General features: G+C 43.7%; 2 protein-coding genes across 29 annotated transcripts in view; one reads left to right on the top strand and one right to left on the bottom strand.

The window, feature by feature from the left end:
- The window catches only part of LOC143844664 (uncharacterized), a 209,860-nt gene extending 189,556 nt beyond the window's left edge, over positions 1–20,304 (bottom strand). For 12 of the 16 annotated variants that reach the window (XR_013234084.1, XR_013234081.1, XR_013234083.1 and 9 more), the window contains exons 1-2: positions 19,891–20,030; positions 3,181–3,249 (exon numbers count right to left, since the gene is read on the bottom strand). Coding sequence is in view for 2 of the 16 variants with exons in the window: in XM_077352114.1 (XP_077208229.1) it covers positions 19,891–20,020 (130 nt within the window). In the remaining 14 variants the exon portion in view is untranslated. Of the gene's footprint in view, positions 1–3,180; positions 3,250–19,890; positions 20,148–20,198 lie in introns of those variants that run through there. The other 4 variants (XM_077352114.1, XM_077352111.1, XM_077352108.1 and 1 more) reach the window with 3 other exon arrangements.
- Positions 12,592–20,906, top strand: part of ZFHX4 (zinc finger homeobox 4) — a 201,753-nt gene continuing 193,438 nt past the window's right edge. For 6 of the 13 annotated variants that reach the window (XM_077352098.1, XM_077352095.1, XM_077352100.1 and 3 more), the window contains exon 1: positions 17,742–18,454. The gene's annotated coding sequence lies outside the window, so the exon portion shown is untranslated. Of the gene's footprint in view, positions 12,809–12,975; positions 13,104–17,737; positions 18,455–20,138; positions 20,741–20,906 lie in introns of those variants that run through there. The other 7 variants (XM_077352097.1, XM_077352096.1, XM_077352086.1 and 4 more) reach the window with 6 other exon arrangements.

The following is a 20,906-nucleotide window of genomic DNA, read 5'->3' as shown; positions in this document are numbered from 1 at the left end:
CAGCAGCTACTGTGTGCTGCCGCCATGCCATTGCAGTGTGGCAGGATACCCCGCCGTTCCCCATGTATGCACGGGGGCGGGGCATGCTGGGCTGCATAGCGCACGCGCTTAACGCCGGGGCCAGGATGTAAGCCGGAGCGGCGGGGCGGAGGTTTGGATGGCCTGGGGGGTAGTGAGGGGAGCCAGGCCCCCTCCGCATGCCCAAGTGGGGGCAGGGGTTGCCCCTGCCAGCTCCGGGACTCTGCGGAGCCCGCAGGGGCATGCAGTGTCCCTAAAGGGACACCGTAGGGTTGGGGATGGGTGGGGCAACAGACCTGGCGCTGGCGATTATGCACAGCGCCGGCCGCCGCAGCCACAGCTTACCCAGAAAGCTACCGAAGATCCCGCGTTTGCTTAATGCGGGCCTTCCGTAGCCCTGGGCCGGGAGGCGCCTGTGCTGGCGGCGGCAGCAAGCGTTATCGGTGATTTTTCCTGAAGTGCTGCTGCTGCCAAGGTGGGCATTATGGCCCGTGCATAATGGGCCTAAAAGGGACAAGTTCACTTTGGAAACAATTCAGTCTGCTGGTCTGCATGATATACTGGATTTAATGTTTCCATAACAGAGTTTACTCAAGTACTTACAATAGTAAAGTTAAGCACATTTGAAAGACCTGCAACCATTTATCCTGCTGTGGCTGAGACAAATAAAAATGAGTACTCACTGTTTATGGAACTGAAGGTAGTAGATTATACACTGGAATTCAAAAGTATTCATACTACAATTTTTTTAGGTTGTACTGACAGTTATTATATGATGGCCTTGTCATTTGTAGCGCACATTGTGTACTGAGGCAACTGTTTCAACATGCAAATTGTACCTGTCATTGGAAAACAGGTTACCTTCATTGGGTCTATCTTATCAATCTAACCCAAAGCAAAGGTGCTCCAGGACATGGTTAGATTTGGAAAACCTGAAATCAATAGTTTTATGAAGAATTTTCCTAGACCTTAGATAAAAAAGTTACATTCCTTTTCAAACATAGTATTTTATATATACAACCAAGTTTTTAAGTAGCAGGTATAACACAGTGGCTTTGTACTGCAGACTGCATGGTTGCAATGCCTTGGATCAAGAGCTCTACAATTACTTCAGTATGTATCTGTAGTTTCCATGCTTGCAAAGGCTTCAGTTTTTAATGGGAAGGGAGGCAATTCTTTGCGTACAAGTGGCATGTGCTCAGAATGGCCTCTCCACTGAAGTGAACAGAGCAGCTCCTTTATATGTGTGCACTGGAGTTCCTTGGTATTGAATTCAGGTAACTGACATCAGTACAATAACACCAGAACTACAAGGTAGGTCAACTGAGTATTAGCATTTCTACCATTCATCTTAAAACCAGTCTTATTGTGTAAATTGCTCTAAACATAACTCTATCACAGTAATTCCCAACAAATCCTGATTTGGAAGTCTGTACCCAATTATATATGGCCCAGTTTCAATATCATAGAGACATCCCTCCAGCATTCCATGCTGAATTGACATAAGTGAAGGTCTGGGATCTACATGCCAATCAATTTATATCTGAGTGTTCCAGATTAAATTGTTTCTGAAGCATTTTGGGTTACGGTGTACAATTGTATTAACCAGAAAAAAATAATACTGTAGTTCTGTACATGCTTTTATTATTATCATTTATCCTGCCCGGCTACCATAACACTCAGAGCACAGTATTTTGATTTCCAAATAGTCTCATGTACAAGTATCTTGTTAGACTAAAAAAAACCTGCTTAGCTACTTAGATTAAGGTGACCAGATTTTAACATTGGTAAAGTGGGACACCATTGACCAGATGGAGTTCTTGATTAAAAATTTGGTCTATATGGAGCAACAAAAAGTTTCATAGAATGCATAGAACACAAAAATAGTATTGTAATATATATTTTTTAATTTCAACATAAGTACTATTTTCCAGATACCCCCAGATGTCCCTCCAAAAGAGGGACAATGTGGTCACCTTATCTTAGATGGAACTATCCGGTTCCATAGGGTCATTAAATGGAGCCCAGATTTAACTCTTTAAAAGCATGGGTAAATATGAATATAATGTATTTGGGATATTTCAAATAAATATTTCCAAAATTCATTTTTTAAGTCTTGAGTTACTCTGGAGTGGTGGTTCTTTAAATATTTTTACAAAGCAATTGCACTCAATGTCTTCCAGTGTATCTTCAAAATATATTTTTTAATATAATTATGGTATGAAATGTATTGGAAAAAAATAAGTTCTGACTTTATAGTAACACTTAAACCAGGATTACTCCAAATGCTGCAGTAGTACAATGTTATATATGAAAACACTGTCATTATTCTGATATTATAACAGATGCAAGAAAAAAACTGCAAGCTGATGCACCCTATGCTATTTTGTACCTTACTTTTTGCTACCTAATTAGAGATAGCTGAGTTCTCAATAAAACTTCCAGTTTTACTCTGAAGTTTTGGTGCAGTTTCTGTCCCATCTCCTTTGATTTTTTTCTCTTTCCTACAAGATGGGGCAATAAGCCACTTTTTACCAAGTCAGTGGGTAACATGTGTCACAGTGGTTCAAGGAAGAAGTGAGAAGGTCAACCACTTCAGGTCAAGAGGACAACAAAAGTCATACAAGACACATACAAACCTCGAGAAGCAATGAAAGCCCTGTATACTCCCCTCATGAAAATTAGGTATCCTTCTGTGTACAGAAATGCATCTTGGATTTAAGAGCTGTATGTCCACAGCATGGCCCACTCTTTAAAGACATTTCACTAATTCAAAGAGATGAACTCCTGTCCTAAGGACTTTCTACAAGCAGATTTGTAGTATTGAGCACACTGATGAAAAAGTGTGTGTGTGTGTGTGTGTGTGTGTGTGTGTGTGTGTGTGTGTGTGTGTGTGTGTGTGTGTATATATATATATATATATATATATATATATATATATATATATATATATATATATATATATATATATATATATATATATATATAATAATTTTATACTCATTCATGATGTTTTACAGAATTAGAAGAAATGTCCTGCCCTGTGGAACTTATATTCTCATATCTGAAATGGGAGGCAATAGAGAGAGAGGGGAAAAAAGGAGAAATAAGAGTAAAAAGAAGGCATATGCATTCAGTTCAGTTACACATGCCAATGCTTACTTTCAATTCAGGGTAAGGATTCAGAAGCTGTGCCCAAGGTGTCATGGAAAGCTGTGTTTTGCAGAAAGACTTGAAAGAAAGAAGAGAGGCAGCATTAAAAAAGGTTCTGGGAGAGGATTCCAGCAAAAAAAAAAAAAAAAAAAGCAGCCACAATGGAAAATGGACAGTGGGAGGAAACATTCAGATGCCTGGGTATGACAAAACTATACAAATGAATGTTATAGGCAACAACATATAGTTATATGGAAACAAAGTGATAAGAGAGGGGAAATAGAATCCTAATGTGATCAGGAAGGGCATGGTTAGGATATCTGAAAAGGCATCATGTGATCAGAATGATGAAAACGGAAAATACAAAAATTGAGGCTAGAGCATGTGATGTGCATCTTTTAAAAGTGTGTACCTTACTTGGGGGGGGGGAATACACAGACTATAAAATTGTGATGAAGTCCTAAAAGCCTCTTAATACAGGATGGTCAGAAGAATTGAAAATTTCCAATATTTTGGCAACTACGGTTGGTGATAAAAAGATGGAAATGTGGCTGTTTTTTCTTCTACAAAAGGCTTTGGGCCTAATTATTTTTAAGTATAATTCAACCAACATCTTCTCATGCTTAGCTGCACTGAGTGACACTATTTGTGCTGCTGAAACTGAGCAGGTTGCTGTCAGTTTAAAAATGACTATAATAAAAGTGACCATGAAGATGGATCTTGTGATTTTGCGTTTCTAATCAGTCATCTGTGAAGAACACTTTTGCTTTGATTCAGCAGACTGGTGACAGCCATGACTGATAGTGCATGAGGATGAAAAAAGGTTATTAACTGTCTTCCTATTAAACTCAATGTATTACCCCTCTAGGTGCATCTCATGCTTTAAGTTAAAGTACTTACTCAGGTAAGGTCAAGAATGAACTCTATAAACACCATATCCATCCTATTGTGGATGAACATGGAACTCCTAATATTAATGTTTTGAAGAATTCAGTGTTAAAGGATCTTTATGAATTCTATTACCTTCATTTATGGACTAAAACAAAATATTGACTATTTTTACAAAACTGGACATATTTAGATATACCATTACAATATGTAAAAAACAAAGATATCAAGCACTTGATCTATGAGCCCAAAGAGATGCAGGACATCAAACTTAAAAATAACTGCAGAGCAGAGATATGTAAACTTCCACAATAACAGCATTTTATTTGAAGTTAAAAACAGATAAACAGATAAAATTAAAAACCCATTTTAAAAAAAACCAATATTTCTATGGCATAATCTATTTTTTAAAAAAGATTTAGTCTTTGCACTGATGAACTAGATGTTACTCATATTCACAAATCTGGGTGAAGGAAAGAAGCCATGCTCAGTTAACAGGAAATATTTTACATTTATATTAATTCCTAAACTATCTAGATAGGACTGACTTTCTAAAGGTAATCACTACGAAGTGGCTAAATTTTGACAAAAATAAACATAATGTTCTATTGCACAAGGCTGCCAATGATATGAAAAACGAAATCTGTTGAAAGAAAAAATAAATCACATTCAGGTAATATTGATAAACACTGTTCATACATGAATTCCTTCTAACAAAAATATAGCTACTGCAAATTTCTATATGGGATGTAAAAATCACTAGAGATTTAGCCATTTAATAACTGATAGTATAGTTTATATATTCTAAATATTTTTCTAAATTTTAACTTATTCCAAACATTTAATTGCTTTCAGTTTTAACTCCTAATTAACAACTTCAAAAAAAAGAACAAAAAAGAAATTATTAATTGAATCATCTTTATTTAAAAGTATAGCTTATTAAAAGCCCTGTTATCAAACTCCATTGTATTCAAATAGCTTATGCAGAATCCAAATACATAGGAGCTTTCTAATATGATTACTTTTAAAAATATTTGAACATTTTACATCGAATGTTTAACTCATTAATACATTTAATTTGTTTTAACAATGTTGGCTTTCTGCACACATTAATTTAAATTCTTGCCCTTTTGTTAGAAAGTAAAAACTCAAAGCAATAAACCTTCTTAAAAATAGATGTTACAATCACTTAAAATTCTTACATCAAATATTCTGTCATGCCTTTAACACCACACAATATGGTAGGATTGCAATATCTTTCTTGTCCCAAAACTGGTGTGTATTTGTCACTGAGAAATGCACTTATACCGACCACAAAACAGAAATGTGGGCTATCTCCCACATATTATGATGTTCCTTCAGTAGAGATACTAAACAACATTCTGTTAAAGTCTATTTCTGTAAAGTGTGTTACTCTCAAGTGTGAATTTGAAAATATGCACCAATCTTTCCCCCCAAACTGTAACAAAGTTTTATACACACATATATACTGTTTTAATCCTGTGTGGATTTACCACAGGTATGCTTTCTTAGACAATTTGAGTCCTTTCAATGGCATACAATAATTTATCCATCAACATCCCAGTACATTTTGTATTGGACTGTTAGTTTGTAAGTAGTATTACAAGTCTGATGAGGACCATTTATAGTGTTTTAAATGTTCTTTTCGATTTATACACTTATCTATAATGTGCATTCCTTCTCCCCCCAGTGAAGTTTTAGATAACTCGCTATGCAAGCAAAATATTGAATTCCAAAGACACAAAATTCTGTACAGCATAAAAATTAATGAACAAGAATTGTATTAGTCATGTAACAAAATGGCATACTGCTTGGGACAGAGGAGAAGAAAGAGAACCAGGATTAGCTGAAGCAATTCATAGGAGATTATTCCTATGTTTTCTATGGAAAAGAGCTCACAGGTACAGTACTTTGGTTAGAAACTGGATGACCATTTACCTGAACTACAAACCAGCCTAGAATATTTGCTTCACCAAACTATTCTCAGACCATAAAATCTTGTTGCTGTTTTTTTTTAAAAAAGGTCATATCTATCTATACCAAGAACAATGAAAATGCTGCCATGAAATCTGGGAGAAATTAATCAACTTTATTTCTCCATCAATTTCAAAGGAATGCTTCGGCACTGTCAGAAAAACGTAGGCCAATTTAATCTGAGACACCATTCCTGTACTGTGTATTTGGAACGTAGAATAGGCCTCAAAACTCAATGAACTGCACTTGCTGAAGCAATCACATGGCATGTTGTTACTGTCAACTAGTCAAGAATAAGCAAAGACATGAGCTCTGGCTATCAGGATTTAAATGACTTTCAGTGCCATTCACAAAATACTGGAAATGACATTATAAAAAAATAGGTTCCAGTTTATTCTAAGGAGTTGCTTTAAAATGGCATTCTATGCTGCATTCTGCTGCATTGGCCATTTGTATTTGCTCATGAAACCCTTCATGAAACACATTAAACTGAGGTTCATGATAGTAGAGTCTTCCTAGAACTACTGAGGAGTTTCCTATAAGGTGTTCTGTTCTTCACATCCCAATAAGTATGCTGCATAGGCTAGAACAATTTCGAGTAAATGATGCTCTACAGGCAGTGAATATGCAGTGGGAAAGGGGTCCAAGGACTGCTGGATGAAGACCTTTACTGGGACTCTACCATTAAGTCTTATTTACCACTGTGCTTACCGAGCAACTAACAAAAACAGGTAATTCACTCCATGGAACTAAATGACCAAAATAGCTGAACTACAAATACATCTGCTTTAGTGGCATATGGATCACACATCCTTTGTTGACTTTCAGACTTATAGACCACCCTCTAGAGATTTATGAGGAAGAGGCAATGAGGTGCTTATATGATAAACCAAAATCTCCCTCCTTATTGACGCATATGTTTTCTTTCTTAAACTCCAATAGCTAGCTACTTTGTGTTAGGGAAAGGAATGCCTAAGGCAAAGAGCCTTAAATTGTTCCACAGTAAGTCTCAGTGGTACACCTGTAGAGGGCTGAAACAAGCTGTTGAGTTTCATATAACTTTCTTCCATCTATAGGTCAGTAACTGGCTGAGGTTTGTAGTCTAGGTTTCCATTAGATGCCATATTCCACATCTGGAGAATGGACAGAATATCCTCTGATACTCATCAAATGAAAACAGGTACAAATATCATGTAATAGAATATTCCAGCTATTGCAGAATGGAGGACAAATTATGTGAACAAGCTTGTTGAACAGGATATGACAACAGCCATTCCCTGCCCCAGATACAAATTTTAAAGAGTATTTCCCTGGCTCCTGCAATTTTTAAATCAAACCTAAAAACACACACATGCAATTTGTTATTATATTGATCAAATAAAATATCCAAATATACTCATGATCAGAATTTAAGTAAGAATTTACTTAGCATAAATTGTTACATTACATTCTGAAGCAAGCAGTCTTGCATCCTGTGAAATGGGTAAGTATGCATTATGTTCCTGTGACATGTAGATTTCACACACAGTAGTACAAGCAAATGGTATACTATAAAAATGGTATACTATAAAATGTATGTATTATGATGACTAATTTTGAATTCTAGAATTCTAGGTTACTATCTGCCTTAAAAATCCTGCCCCCTAATTGTAGAAACAGGTTCATGGTATGAGGAGAATGTACTATGCTTGTCTCAAAGACAATGACTTCTTTTTATAAGTATTATTGCTAAGTATGTGCTAAATTTTGTTATGCTTTTGCTTAAAATATATCTTGCTGTATCCTATTAAATGTATTTACTTGTATATATTTCAAGCCCTGTCCTAAAAGCTTAAGAGTGGATAACATCTTTTTAAAAAGCAGCAGCAATATTAAAGAAATGGGATAAGTACTTTTCATTGTGGAAATAATGTAATTGTGATATATTAGAAAAATAGTGAGACTATCAAGTTACAGGACTGCTTTGAAGTATAAGATACCCTTCAAATTGTTTCATGAAATTAAAAGTTAACCTGCATTCCATAGCTACTGAAAAGCTTCTGAGAACTCTTTGGATTCCCTTGCAGGGTTAACTTGAGATGGTAAACTGAAGTGTCTCTCAGTCTTTAGAATCACAAAAGAACATGTAAGGTCTCTTGATGAAGTTAGAATCCCATTTCAGTGAACACATGTTGATTATTCAGATGAGTAGCCATGTTGGTCTGAAGCAACAGAACAAAGTTTGAGTCCAGTGGCACCTTTAGGATCAAAAAGTTTAATTCTGGGTATAAGCTTTCATGTGCATGCACACCATGTTGGCAGTGAGGGAACTGTGATCATCACTGTTTTGCATTTAGCCCAAAAGTTTGCATGTTAGCCATTTCCTCCCTCCTTAGGTTAACTGAATGTGCTATGCTTTGTGGAAAGGATTAGTATGCATTCTAAAGATGGTTTAATTAATTTGAAGCCAAATTTGCTGAGTTCTGAAGCACTTGTCTTCAGGGCAAAAAAATGGGCATTCTAGCCAGTTCACCACTTCCACTGCACTTAGAATGTGTAGTTTGAATCCAAATTGTTGGTGGGGTGCAATCTGTATACTGAATAAGAAAGAATTTTATGCTCTTTTCAGCCTGGCTGTGACTGCTTCTCCCCTTGAGACCTTGCTTTGCATACCCTCCATCTGCAAAGTAAAAGCCAAAGATTACTGGAGAAGGGAGTATGGTTAGCAACCTCTGGGGGGAGAAACTGGGATTATCCTAGAATTACAACTGATAAGCAAACTATCAGTCCCTCTGAAAGACATGGCAACTTTGGGAGACGGAGGCTATGGTGATACAACCTTGCTCTCTCCAAACTGCCCTCCCCTGCAGCCACACTGAAATCTCTAGGAATTTCCCAAGCTAGAGTTGGCAACCCCACTAGGGACATGCTAAAATGTACATGGGTTGCATAGAAGATTTGTGCACTACTTGTAACCTGCCCAGTGTACGTCATATAAATCATGCAATGTTCACTTTTCTTGCATTTCCAGCTGTGCCTAGATATACCATTGCCTGTATACAAATTGCAGGTTTTTAGGTGATATTTTGTTCTTTACCAATTTACTAAATTTATAGATCACATTTCAGCCATAGGGGCTTCCAAGACCAGACGGATACGGTATATTATAGGATCAGAGATAGTGGGGTGGCTAAAAAAACCATCTGTAATTGCACAGGTTACTGGTTCAAATCCAGTCTAAGTCACAAACTCAATACATGGCCTTATGCAAACCACTATCTCCCAGTCCTTCCCTCTCCAATTTGAGAGCAAGACTACACGCCTGCTTTACAAGTCTGCTCTATGGGTGCCTGTATCACGCAAACACTGCTCTATAAAAACTCCAAGCATTATTATCTCTGCTTGCTTTGGCTACTTACTTCTTTCCTCTACCTCTCTTTTGCGCCCAGAGAAAAGGAACAAGGGACCTCTGCCTGAGGACCTCGAGCGTTCCTGCCAGTCTGAAGAGACAATACTGGTCTTCTGATTCAGTATAAAGAGCCTCCATGCGTTCCCTGAGGGGCGGCCATTTTGGAAGCACAGAAGGATGCTGTCTGGCGCAGGTTCTAATAGGTTGGTTGAGGCTGCCCTAACAGCCGTTCTCTTCTCTTGACAGATTTGGCCAATGACACTAAGGACTGGAGTTAGAGCGGGAAAAGGTAGCCCAAACTGAGGCGAAAAAGGGCCCAAGGCGGGACGGTGGGCGGAAGGGCACGGAAGGGAATAATAAGCGCCCCCGGGGAAGAGGCGGTGTGGGGTAAGTAATAAAGTCCCCGCCCCAGAGAGCTGCAACGGGAAGGTTCCCAAAGCCGAGCTGCCAGGTTGTCGCACTGACCACCTCGGAGCCCTCTGGTTATTTAGCGTAAGGGGCGGGGCATGCGAAGGTAACCTCGTAAGGAGCTCTTCGCCCCGACGGCAAACTTGGCAATGTCGCAGTCGGCGAGGTTAACACGTTCTGGTTATCCAGGCTGGGGCGATAAAAAACGGGGAAGGAGAGAAAGGAAGACGTGGGATGGGGCGGGACGGGTCTTGTAGCGAGCCCAAAAGAGTCCCCCCGTCTCCGAGGCGAATGGGCGAAAGTGCTCGCCACAGGCTTTCCTTCGCGAGGACCGTTTGTGCTTAAATCTGTTTGCCCCCCCCCCCCCATGCCCAAACCTGTCGACGTTTACTAGGAAGTAAAGTGAGAGTACTGCTCGCTGTAGGATTGATTTCGAACTAAGTGCGCAGTCGAAGCGGGTGCTTGAGTATGCCGCAGGGAAGGGATTCCCCCACCGACGAGGGCATAGGATGGCGGTGCGAGAGCCCCTTGGGCGGCAAGCAGAGCTCAGTGCCCTGGCGGGGAGGGTTTCTTTTTGCGCTCCATACCCGTTGAGAGGACAGCTTGCGAGGCAGACTTCCTTTCTCAGGAAGAAAGTCCCATTGAACTCCGCGGGACTACCTTCCAAGTGAACCCGCACTGAGCTGTGCTGCGAATTCATTTAAACGTCACTGTAACGCCGGGATCTGAAAGTGCCCGTGGGAGCTGGCCGGCTGAAGTACTGGCGCAGTGGCTCAAATGCATCCTGGATCGCAGCCTAAATCCGTTAAAGGCTTGGAACGCGGCGTCCCCTTTCCTCTCTCTCCCTCCTGCCCCCCGGACTCCTACCGAACGCTCTCAAAGGCCAAAAAGTGGGCAGGTTGGCCGAGAAGGGAGCCCTCTTAACCAGCAGTCGCGTTCACTTCCAAGGAACCACGTGGAGGTCCTAAAGGGGTTGTTGACGCGCATCCGGATTCACACTGTGGCGCGATCCCAGACTGGGAGGGGGCTGGCCGCGTTTCCCCGGGAGAGACAGAAGCACTCTGCACATGCGGAGGGAGGGAGGGAGGGAGACGCGCTCTGTGATTACTTCGCGCGGTCCTCGAGGGCTGATCCCTCTGGCATTGGAAGCAAGCATTCTGGCTGCGAACATGACCCGAGCCGCTAGGATTCCCTCCGCCGAGACTTGGCAGAGGAAGAACTTTGGGATGCGGCGGCGGCGGGGAGGAAGGGGGGGGGGCATGCAATCCTTCAGTCAGGAAAGTAGCTGAGCAACCCAGTCGCGGATGAGAGAAGGGAGGAGAGGTGGGTGTGGTGGAAGAAGGATGGGAAGGGGGGGGGGGGTGAATGAAAGGAATCGGTGGGGTAAAAGGAAAGGCGACGGCCCCAGTAGAGCAGAGGGGATGATAGAGATGCCATCGGGAGATGGGAAGGGGGGGATGGGATGGGGAGGGGGGGAGGGACAGAAGGAGGAGACTGCGAGAGAGGAGTCCCCTGGATTCGTGAAGGTGCGGCAGTGACTCGGTGCCTGTGCGAGAGGGAAGAGCTCAGGCGGAGGGTTAGGGTAGATTTCCTGAGCTCTTAGAGCTGATCGACCAGCCCGCTGGAGTCACTATTCAACCCGAGTCCCAAACACACGCCTCACTAACTACTTTACAGCCACTTTCATTGATTTTCTTTATCAAATAAACATAATACCCGTTACAGCAACACTTCCTCTTCACGCAGCCAGAATGCCACAAGCTCTGATTGCTGCATTGCTCCGGATGGCAGAACGCCCCCCCCCCCGGTCTTATTCTTTCACCTAAATAGTAAAATATATTATGCCTTGCAAAAAAATATCTTTTTTCCTGTGATCTGGAAAGCGCGATATGGTAAATGGATTATTAAGGAGAACCCCCCCCCTTTTCAATTTAACCACCACCTCTCAGCCTAGCATGCAGGCACAAATTTGTTCCTGTAATTCAGATGGGGCTGGTGTATTTACATATTTATTTTTACTAATAGTAACTCGATTGAAAGGACAGAGCTTCGGAGAACAGTGGTCAGGGTTTCTTTTGATAGAGGGTGAAATTAGCATAACTTTAGCAGTTCCCCCTGAATTGTCAGTCTAGTTGAAAATGTCAGTTTTCAAGTCAATTTCTCTTGATAAAATGTTTTTCCCCTAAAACTAGCTACTCTCAAGAACTGCTCTGAATCTGGTTTTCTATATATGTCAAAGGGCTGTTGAATTATTCATTATTATAATTACTATCATCATTGTCATTATCCCTTTCCATGTGGAAATAATTTTATTATCGTAATTTGATATCTGAAGAATTTCCTGTTAGTCGTTTGATAAGGGTTTTTGCCTACAAAAAAGAAAAGTTTTGTTTAGAAATTAGAAGAGAACCTTTTAAATGCTTTTATGTTTGTTATAGATTTCCATTTATCTAATCGATCAGGATGCCAATAAATCGATTAAAGGTTTAGTGTTTTACAAACAGCCGTTTTGTGCTTTTTGATTTTATGTTTTGAATGATTTTACTAAAGCCAGCACTTTCTCTAACGTTTTGCTCAGCCAAACCTTATTACTCTATCATTTTTATTATTTTGCACTTGCAATTTAAAGTTTATCTAATGAGGAGGGGGGAAGCACAAATGCAAGGCAATTAAATTGGGTACATGACTTGGTGCCCACAGTCCAAAGCCCTTTAAAATCTTGGTGAATTATATGCGATCATACAGTGATTGCGGAATATTAAATTAAACTTAGATAAATCCGCATTGAAGGAGGCAGCACCCAATCCTGAATTTATTTCCCATTTTCTATAACAGCATCACTGCGCTCCTCTCTTTGCAATGACAATGTGCCAAATCTAGGCATTTTGAAAACATTTTCCATATGCTTTAACTGGAGACTGATAGACAAGAAAAGGAGATGGTCTTTTCCCTCTTGAGGTATATTTTCTTTAACTTTTTCATCAGGTTTTTCTTATCCTCATCATTTTAAACAAAAATTTGAAAATCATTTCAGGGTCCATCCCCCCCCCATTTTCCCTTGCCTTTTGCATTTCCCTCCTGCGCAATCAGTTCCTGAGGAGTGGAGTTTCAGTTTGCCTTTAATGCAGAACTATAAGAATTATCATTTCTATACCTTGGCAGACAACATTTTTGAGAGAAAGCATTGATTGATTTACTTTTCGCTTACTGCTTTTTGTAATTAAATGTGGTTTAAATTATCCTTTTTTCCCTGGTAAGTCAGATCAGATGTTGCTTGCTGGAGGGGTTCTTTTAACGGTACCTTTAATTTATGTGTAGTTTTTACGGACAACACAGAGGTGGTGGCTTTTATTTAGCTGTAAAATCTACACGTTTTCTTTTGAAAACTTGGCTCCTTGGGCGAAAATAACTTTTTCCTGGGTATTTTATAATCACTGTTTGCCGCAAAGGTAGTTTAGCATATTGTCTTACACAACAAAGGTTCCTGTTTTATTGGCAATGTTAACTGTTGGATTTTGGTATATATTTCCTTTCTTGTCTGTCGAATGCCTTGCTAGCTTTATTGCCTCTCTCGCTCTCTTTTCTATTTTTGCGTCCTTTCCCCTGCCCTTGCTTTCATTTTTGGGTATCCTTCTGTCTTGTCTCTCCCCCCCCCCACCAGCCTCCCCCTCTGTCTTGCCTTTCCGAGCATAGAAGGGAAAACGTTTCTCTTGGCTGTGGCGGGGCAGGAAGGGGGCTCTCGGGCTTTCTGGAGGGGCTTGTTGTGCAGTGGGGAAGGGGCTGTTGGTAAGAGGTCGTTTTCCAGGATTTGCAGAAGAGAGGTCTGTGAAGTTGGTGAATTGCCATTGTTTGGGGCTAGCCCTCCTGGCTGTTTTTGTTTATAAACACGAGGGCGGTTGCCGGGAGGGGAGGGAGGTCAAAGCACTGTCAAAGCGCTGACCTCTAAAAGCCCGGAGGGCGCCTGGCTCCTGCACCCACCTCTCGCAGGGCGTGCGTGTGGCTGAGTGCGTGTGCGCGCGTGTTGCCCTTTCCCATCCAAGGCGAGACGCTCAGGTTCAGGGTCTTTAAAGCCCACGATCCCCGCCAGACAGCTGCCGAGGAGGGACGGCTTGTGGAAGGCTCCGGGAGGAAGCGGCAGCAAGAGGGGCTTTTCATTCGGGTAGCGCCGGGGCACGAGTCTTTGTGTGCGGCTGAAACCAAGTAGCGCCGCCGCCGCCGCCGCCACAGAAAAGGCCAACCAGGGACTTGGCTGCTTGGCCTGGTCGGATTTTGTTTCCCAAACCAACCCTCCCCCCTCCCCAGAGCATCTAGGTTTACATAGTGCGTTAGGGTCGGCACTGGACAGTTATTAAACATGGATAGTTACGGTTTAAAACCCAAACAGGACTGTCATCTGAGTAAAGATTTTTTTTTCCTGGTGGCATTTTCCGATAATGATATTGACAATCCTCGCAGTATTGCTGAAGTGTGAATCCCCCCCCCCCTACCCTACCCCACCTCCAAAAGTCCGGAAGATTGTTCTCAGGGTTCCCCCCCTCCTTTTCTTTCTTTAAGTGTGTTTTGAAACGAAGTTGCTGAGTTAAACAAAAATGTTAGTTAACATACTGCCTTTGTCAAATAGCCCCCGGGAGGAGAAGAGACAACAAAAAGGCAGAGGAAGGAGGGGGTCTCGGGATCTGAACGTGTCTGTGGCTCAGATAAAGGGGTCTCTAACACTGAGATCTTGTAATACCTCGTTTCAAACTGAGCTCATCTATAGACTTAGGGGACCCTTTCAAAAGGCACGGATCCTCTTTCCCTTGGGCTAGTGGGGGGGAGGGGGAGGCGGGCCATTTATTAGGGAATTATGTCGGGTTATTAAAAAGAGGGGAGGTTGTAATTATGTATATCCTCCTCCTGGCCCTGTGCGTCCGCTGCGCTGGTTTGGGCGAAGGCAATGTAACGCGGTGCAAAAGTCTCCCAGCTGGCTTGGCAGGGTCTTTGTCTGGGAGAGAGAGTGGCCAGGGCTTGCTCTTAACCCCTTGCTCAGGCGGTCCAGTAAGTTGTTTCAGCTCAGGGGCGTGGGGGTGGCAGCTGAGGCCGGGCAGGCTACGTCTTCCCCCCTCTGTGCAACATAACGTCATTAACCCGGTCTTTTTGCGGGCGTGTGCGTGTGTGTGTGTGCGGGTGCGCGGGGGGTGGACGCTTGCAAGATAAAATTTCTTTCTCTGCCCTCCCGGGGGAGAAAGACATCCCCCCTCCCCCAGGATCTGCGTGGGTAGCCTTGAGGAGAAGAAGTTTGCCTGGGAGGGGTGCCCTGGGGACCAGCGGAAAGGAGTTGAGAGGTTAGGCAGAGGTCTTGGGGCGATCAGCTGAGCAAGCAAGAGGAAAGAGCCAGGAAGGGAGGGGAAGCCGGCTTGCAACTCTGGCCGAGCTTCTGGGGGAACCCTCTTGAAAGAGCCAGCCAACCAGCCCTCGGGGGCTCCCGGCTGCTGCTTGCTTCCCCTGCTACAGCCGCGCTCCGCTCTTAGCCCCCCCCCCCCCCCAACCTGCTGCTGCCTCTCGGAATTAACCTCCTTCGATTTTTTCTTAGCTACGTGGCGATCCCCGGGTTTCTTCTAAACTGTTAACATCCCGGAGTGCCTTTTCCATCCAGATAGCTACTATTTTTAGGAAAAGCTGGGATGGGGAAAAGAAGATGAAAGGGAAGTGCCGGTGAATGTGGGGAGCGAAATAGAAACGGGAGGAAGAAATAAGCAGTGGTGGAAGAAGCCTGGAAAAGTGGACTCGCCCTCTTTGTTCCCATAGCTGGAAAGAATCTCTGTTAAAAAGAAACTACATCCCTTCTTAGAAAAAGGTCATGGGGGAGAGGAAATATGCCTAGAAATGGCTCATGGCATGAGCTGATCTTCGGCGTTTCTAATAGCCTTGATTTAGGAAACTGTAAAAGTGAGGATTTTTGCAACATGGTGCCTTCTCTTACCCCTGCTGCCTCAATGTATTGGCTTCTTCACTTGCATTTGAACTAGAAGTATTGTTCTCAGGTGTTTCTTCATGGGACTGGATTTAATTGTCTCCAGGGTTAGGAAATGGACTGCCATCCTTCAGACATGTCCTTGACTGGCCAATGCATCTTGCTAGTTTAGACTCTTTCCTGCCACAGTAAGAGCCAAATAGACCATTTCCCATCTAATCCACCACCCTATTTTACTACTGAAAGCCCGGTTTAGGAGACTCACAGGGCAATCCTAAAAAACTTTCCTGGGGGTGAATCCCATAGAATAGACCCAAGTAAGATCCTGAGTATATCTGTTTGGATTGCTCTTTTAATTTTAGCCATTGTTAGTATTTCTGTTTCCTCTCTATAAAACAGTCATGCATACACTCCCATTTCTTTTGAAACTGCACACAACATATTTACATGCATTGTTTCCTTACTAGTTAATAGATATATACATCTAATTACTCAGGTTACTCCCCAGAACCCTAGAGTGTCATATCTTTTAACATTAAATGTTAGGTTCAGAGATTTCATTGAAGTTTGCTCTAAGTCACTGTGAAGTTGCCTCGTCTTTCGGGTGCCAAAAGAAGACATTAGTTTTCTTTTCCCAAATCTGAGGTACCTTCACAATGTCCTTAAAACATCTGCTTTCAGCCGGGTGCTTCACTGTCTCTGGCCTATGCTTGCTCTTCCCTGGCAGAGCCCTCATTCTTCCTCAGGTTGAGATTTGCCTGGTAGCATTAACTTCAGGATTTGCCCTGAAAAGATGCATATTTATACCTTGTTTTTATGGGGGATTGTGTTAAACCTTTCTGTTGGTATTTAATGCTTAAGGCCTAAGACAAGGTTTTGACGTGTATCCCTGGAATCAGAAACTTCAAAGGCATGTCAACTGGAAGGTTATGGTTCACCTGTGCAGGGTCTTTGGGATTGTAAATATCCTTTATATTTAACTCTTGCTTTTGTGGTCTTTTGATAACTATAATCATAGTAATGTGATGGGAAAGACAGAGAAAGGTGTCCCTGCCGTGCATGTGTTTGGATGCTCTTTGAATAGACACGATTTTTAATCTTCACTAGGGGGTATTTCAAAGTATCTCTGTTCCTAGTTTTAGTTAATTATATTTTAATGAAAGTGTCACTCATATTCACATCACATCTGTAGTATTAGGTTAAGATAATTAGATTTTCAAATGAGAAGTGATTGCTTTCCGTCCTTTGCAAGAGAAGATTTGTAGGAGATTCTATTTATAATGGTATCTGTTCATTATTGCCTATAGCCCAATGGCATCCTTTCTTTTCATATCAAGCATATAGATGGTAAATTCAAGGACAAATATATTCCCTCTTTTTCTCCTTCCAAGGGGAGAAGGGGGTAGTTACGCCGGGGACATCCTCCTCTTTGTAAATCTGTTTACTGTTGCTATTAAATGCTAAAAATACTGTTTGCTAATATAAACTTACTTCTGTAGAGCTGGTCTAACAGTTGCACTAGGGAGATTAACCTGCCATGTGTATATGTAATAATGCATATTTCCTACGTGCGTATATATGAGCTATGGATACATATATAATGTCTCTGCATTCACAATATGTGTGTGTAAATAAATCCTCAATAATATGCAAATGATTCTCTGGCTATAAGAGCAAAAATTTCCCATCTCAGACTTATTCCCTTTCTGTACAGAGGCACATTCCACAGTCATTATCCCAGGCATATTTTCTTCCTTTAAAAAAAAAAGAAAAGAAAGAAGGGGGGGGGGAGAGAGAAAGAAAGAACTTCCCTGGTGGGAGGAATAATTAATTTGCACCCATATCTTTTCACATTCCTGAGCAGTTAAGAACAGCAAATCTTCTTTCCTTCCTTTCTGCCTCTTCTCTTCCTCCCTCTCCCACTCTCTCCCTCTCTCACTCTTTAATTTTCCCCAGCCATCTACTTTGTGTGTCTGTGTGTGTGTGTCTGTGTTACTAATGAAGTTTGCAGACTTGTGTTTGTGTCCATGAGCCGCTTCCCTACTGCCCGTTCCGCTTTGGGGCCGGCGGTGTGGCTCCTGCAGCCCCTACGAGCCCCCAGCAGCAGCGGCAGTAAGTCCGGGCTGCGCGTCATTTGCAGTCTGGAGAATGTTGATCACCTCACTAATTACACCTCTCTCTCTCTCTCTCTCGCTCTCTCTTCTCCCCCCCCCCCCTCTCTCGCTCGCTCGCTCGCTCTCTCTCTCTCTCATTCCCAGAGTGCATATCGGGAATAGACACACAAAGACATGCGCACTCAACTTAATCAGCCATTTTTTTAAACAGGGCTAAAACGATAATAATTAGCAGAATAAAGACATATCGGATTTTCATTTCCTTTCCTCCTTTTCCCAACCCCTTCACAACCAAACAGCGAGACCGCGGTCGCCACATGCTTTAACAACTCCCGGACCCCAAAGGACCGCTCCATGCTCCCCACTTCTTGCTCAATCATTTTTATTTTCACCCAATAAAGTTGGCGGATTATTTTTTTTATTTTTTTTTTAATGAACCTTCTGTCGTTTACTTGGATGTGATCAGCTGTTAAGTAAATAAAGCAAAACAAAACAGAGAGGCGAAGATCCAGTAAGAACTGCGAGGGGAAATGGAAAGTAAGTTTTTTCTTTAACTTTTATTGAGTAGTTTGTGTTAAATTTAGGTCGGGTATCGATTATCTTTCCAGGCTGATCTTGCACAATCTTTGATATTTCGCTCTCGCTCTCCCTCTCTGCCTGCCTCTTTCTCTCTCGCTCGCTCTCTCTCACACACATACACACACTCCCATCCCCAGATCCTCTCTGTCTCTCCCTTTCTCGCCCCCCTTTTTCTGCCTCTTTCCCCATTTTTAGGTACCGCTTTATGGGAAAAAGGGGGTTGCTTCTTACCCCCCCTCCTTTTTCTCTTTTACATTCCGGGAAGGTGGGCGGTTTTGGGGGGGGGGGTGATCCTTTTTTTCCCCTCTCCAGGCGCTAACTTTTGGATTAAGTGGAGGATCTGAAACGTTTAGCAGAAGAGATTCTTTTTGGTGATTTTTTTTTGTTTGCTTTTTTAAAGACCGGCGCTGGGGAAATGGTCTTCTTTGGAACCGTGGCACGCTGTCAAAAGTCTTTGCCTCTCCGTCTGCTTCCCCCCCCCGCCCCCCTTTAGCCCTGGATTCCGGAGCGTGACGCCTCTGGGGAAAGTTTGGGGTGCCTGTGGGGGTCAGGGAGAGGGCTTGGGCTCTGGCGGCGCGGGGTGCGAGTGCCGCCGGGACGGAGGGGCCCCTCCGGGTGTGCGTGTGCTCGCGGGCGTGTATGTGTGTATGTGTGTGTGTGTCCGCGGCGCGGCTCGGGCGAGAGATGTGGGGCGCCGAGGCTTGCAGCAACCGGGCAGGGCGAGTGCCGCGGCTGGCAGCAGGAAGAGACGAACCCGTTAGCGGCGCTTGCTGCTGCCGCTGCCGCCTTTCCCTGTGCGCCAGCTCCCCGGGCGCTGCGCCCTGCCCCGAGCCCCGCTCGGCGGATGAGAGCCGCGGTGGCGGCGGCGGCGGCTTCCCTTTGTGAAAAGGACAGCGGGCTCTGCCTCTTTCTCCCTGCCCCCTTCCCCTTCCCGGAGCTGCGGCGTCGTTAGAAGCGGACCGCGGCCAAGATTCGCTCCTCTGTTTTTCAAGAAATGCTTCCTCTCCCCCCCCCCCACCGCGACCGTGTGTGTGTGTGTGCATGGAGGGTGGCGGTGGGGCTGTGGCTTCAAGTCCGCCGCTGGTCTCCGGGCATCGGGGCTGGTGTGTGCTCCCCTCTCCGAGGGCATCCTGCTCTCGAGGCGGCGAATGGCAGGCGCGCCCCTGCCTGCCTGCCTGCCTGCCTCTCCCGCCTGCCTTCTCGAGCGGAGGGTCGCTTGGAATCGGGGTGTGGGGGCTCTGCGGGACGGGGGGGGGGATGCGATGGGAAACTTTGCCCCAGCCGATGCCACCTTACGGCTCCAGACCACCTACCTGCCCCCTCCCCGGTCTGCGGTCCATCCCTACCCCTCACCCCCCCCCCAAACACACACTTAGATGTATTTCTTTTGTTACCTGCCAGCCGGAGGGGGAGGGGGGTCTCCGTCTCCTCGGCTGCTCGGGGCACTGGGCCCAGCCGAGAGAGGAGGCTCAGCAAGCCCGGTTCAGCCTCCGCGCCGTCCCGAGGAGGCTTTTTCGCTCCCATTCAATAACACACACCCTCCTCCTCCTCCTCCTGTTCTCCTCCTCCTCCTCCTCTTCTTCCACCTTAGGTACCAAGGCATACATCGCAAACATAACACCCCCCCTCCTGCCCTCCCCACCACCACCACCACCACCACAAAAAAAAAAAAAAAGCGCCTCTCAACCCAAAGACAACTTGCCAGCCTGAAGATGGTGGATTTACATTGAGCCAGACCCCGCCAGGGTCACCCAGGAAGTCTGACTATCCCTCTATCTGACAGTTGCATTTCCTCTCCTCCATTCCGATCGTCTATTTTTTTTTTTTTTTTGTTCCTCCATATTATTATTAACCCTGTTCCATTTTTAATCAAGGATCAGGTAGCTGGCAAAGGACAGGGAGAGAGAGAGGAAAAAAAAAAGGAAAAAGGAGAGGGTTGATGATGTTGAAGGTGGATAAATATCTCCTCTATTTATATTTGCGATTGTGATTCCCCTTTGGAAGGATTTCCAGTGGCTCGATCCTTAGGAGCCGGTGGTTGAAGAGCAGATGTAGTTTATTCTGTCTTTGAGAGTTTGGTGGATGTCTAAGTGGATGGATGGAAGGAAGAGGTAGTGAGCAGCAGCCTTGGAAGCCCTGCCTGTTGTTGGTTAGATTGAGGCAGAGACTTGGCTGCGATTGGGACACCACTGTGACATGGGCATCGATCGCTTCCATTGAGAGCAATGCAAAAACACAGTCTGGGTATGTAACACTCTCAGTGCCATCAACCCTTGTTTTACTTTGTATTTACTGACAAAACTGACGGAACAAGGCGAGGGAGAAGGGACTTTGCTTTGGAAAGCCTGGATGGGAAGGGAGGGGGGCAGTGGGAAAGACTGTTCAAATAAACATGATTAGAAGGTTGGAA

This window comes from Paroedura picta, chromosome 9 (assembly GCF_049243985.1).
Source record: "Paroedura picta isolate Pp20150507F chromosome 9, Ppicta_v3.0, whole genome shotgun sequence".
Classification (NCBI taxonomy): domain Eukaryota; kingdom Metazoa; phylum Chordata; class Lepidosauria; order Squamata; family Gekkonidae; genus Paroedura; species Paroedura picta.
This window is presented reverse-complemented; position numbering and strand designations above follow the sequence as displayed.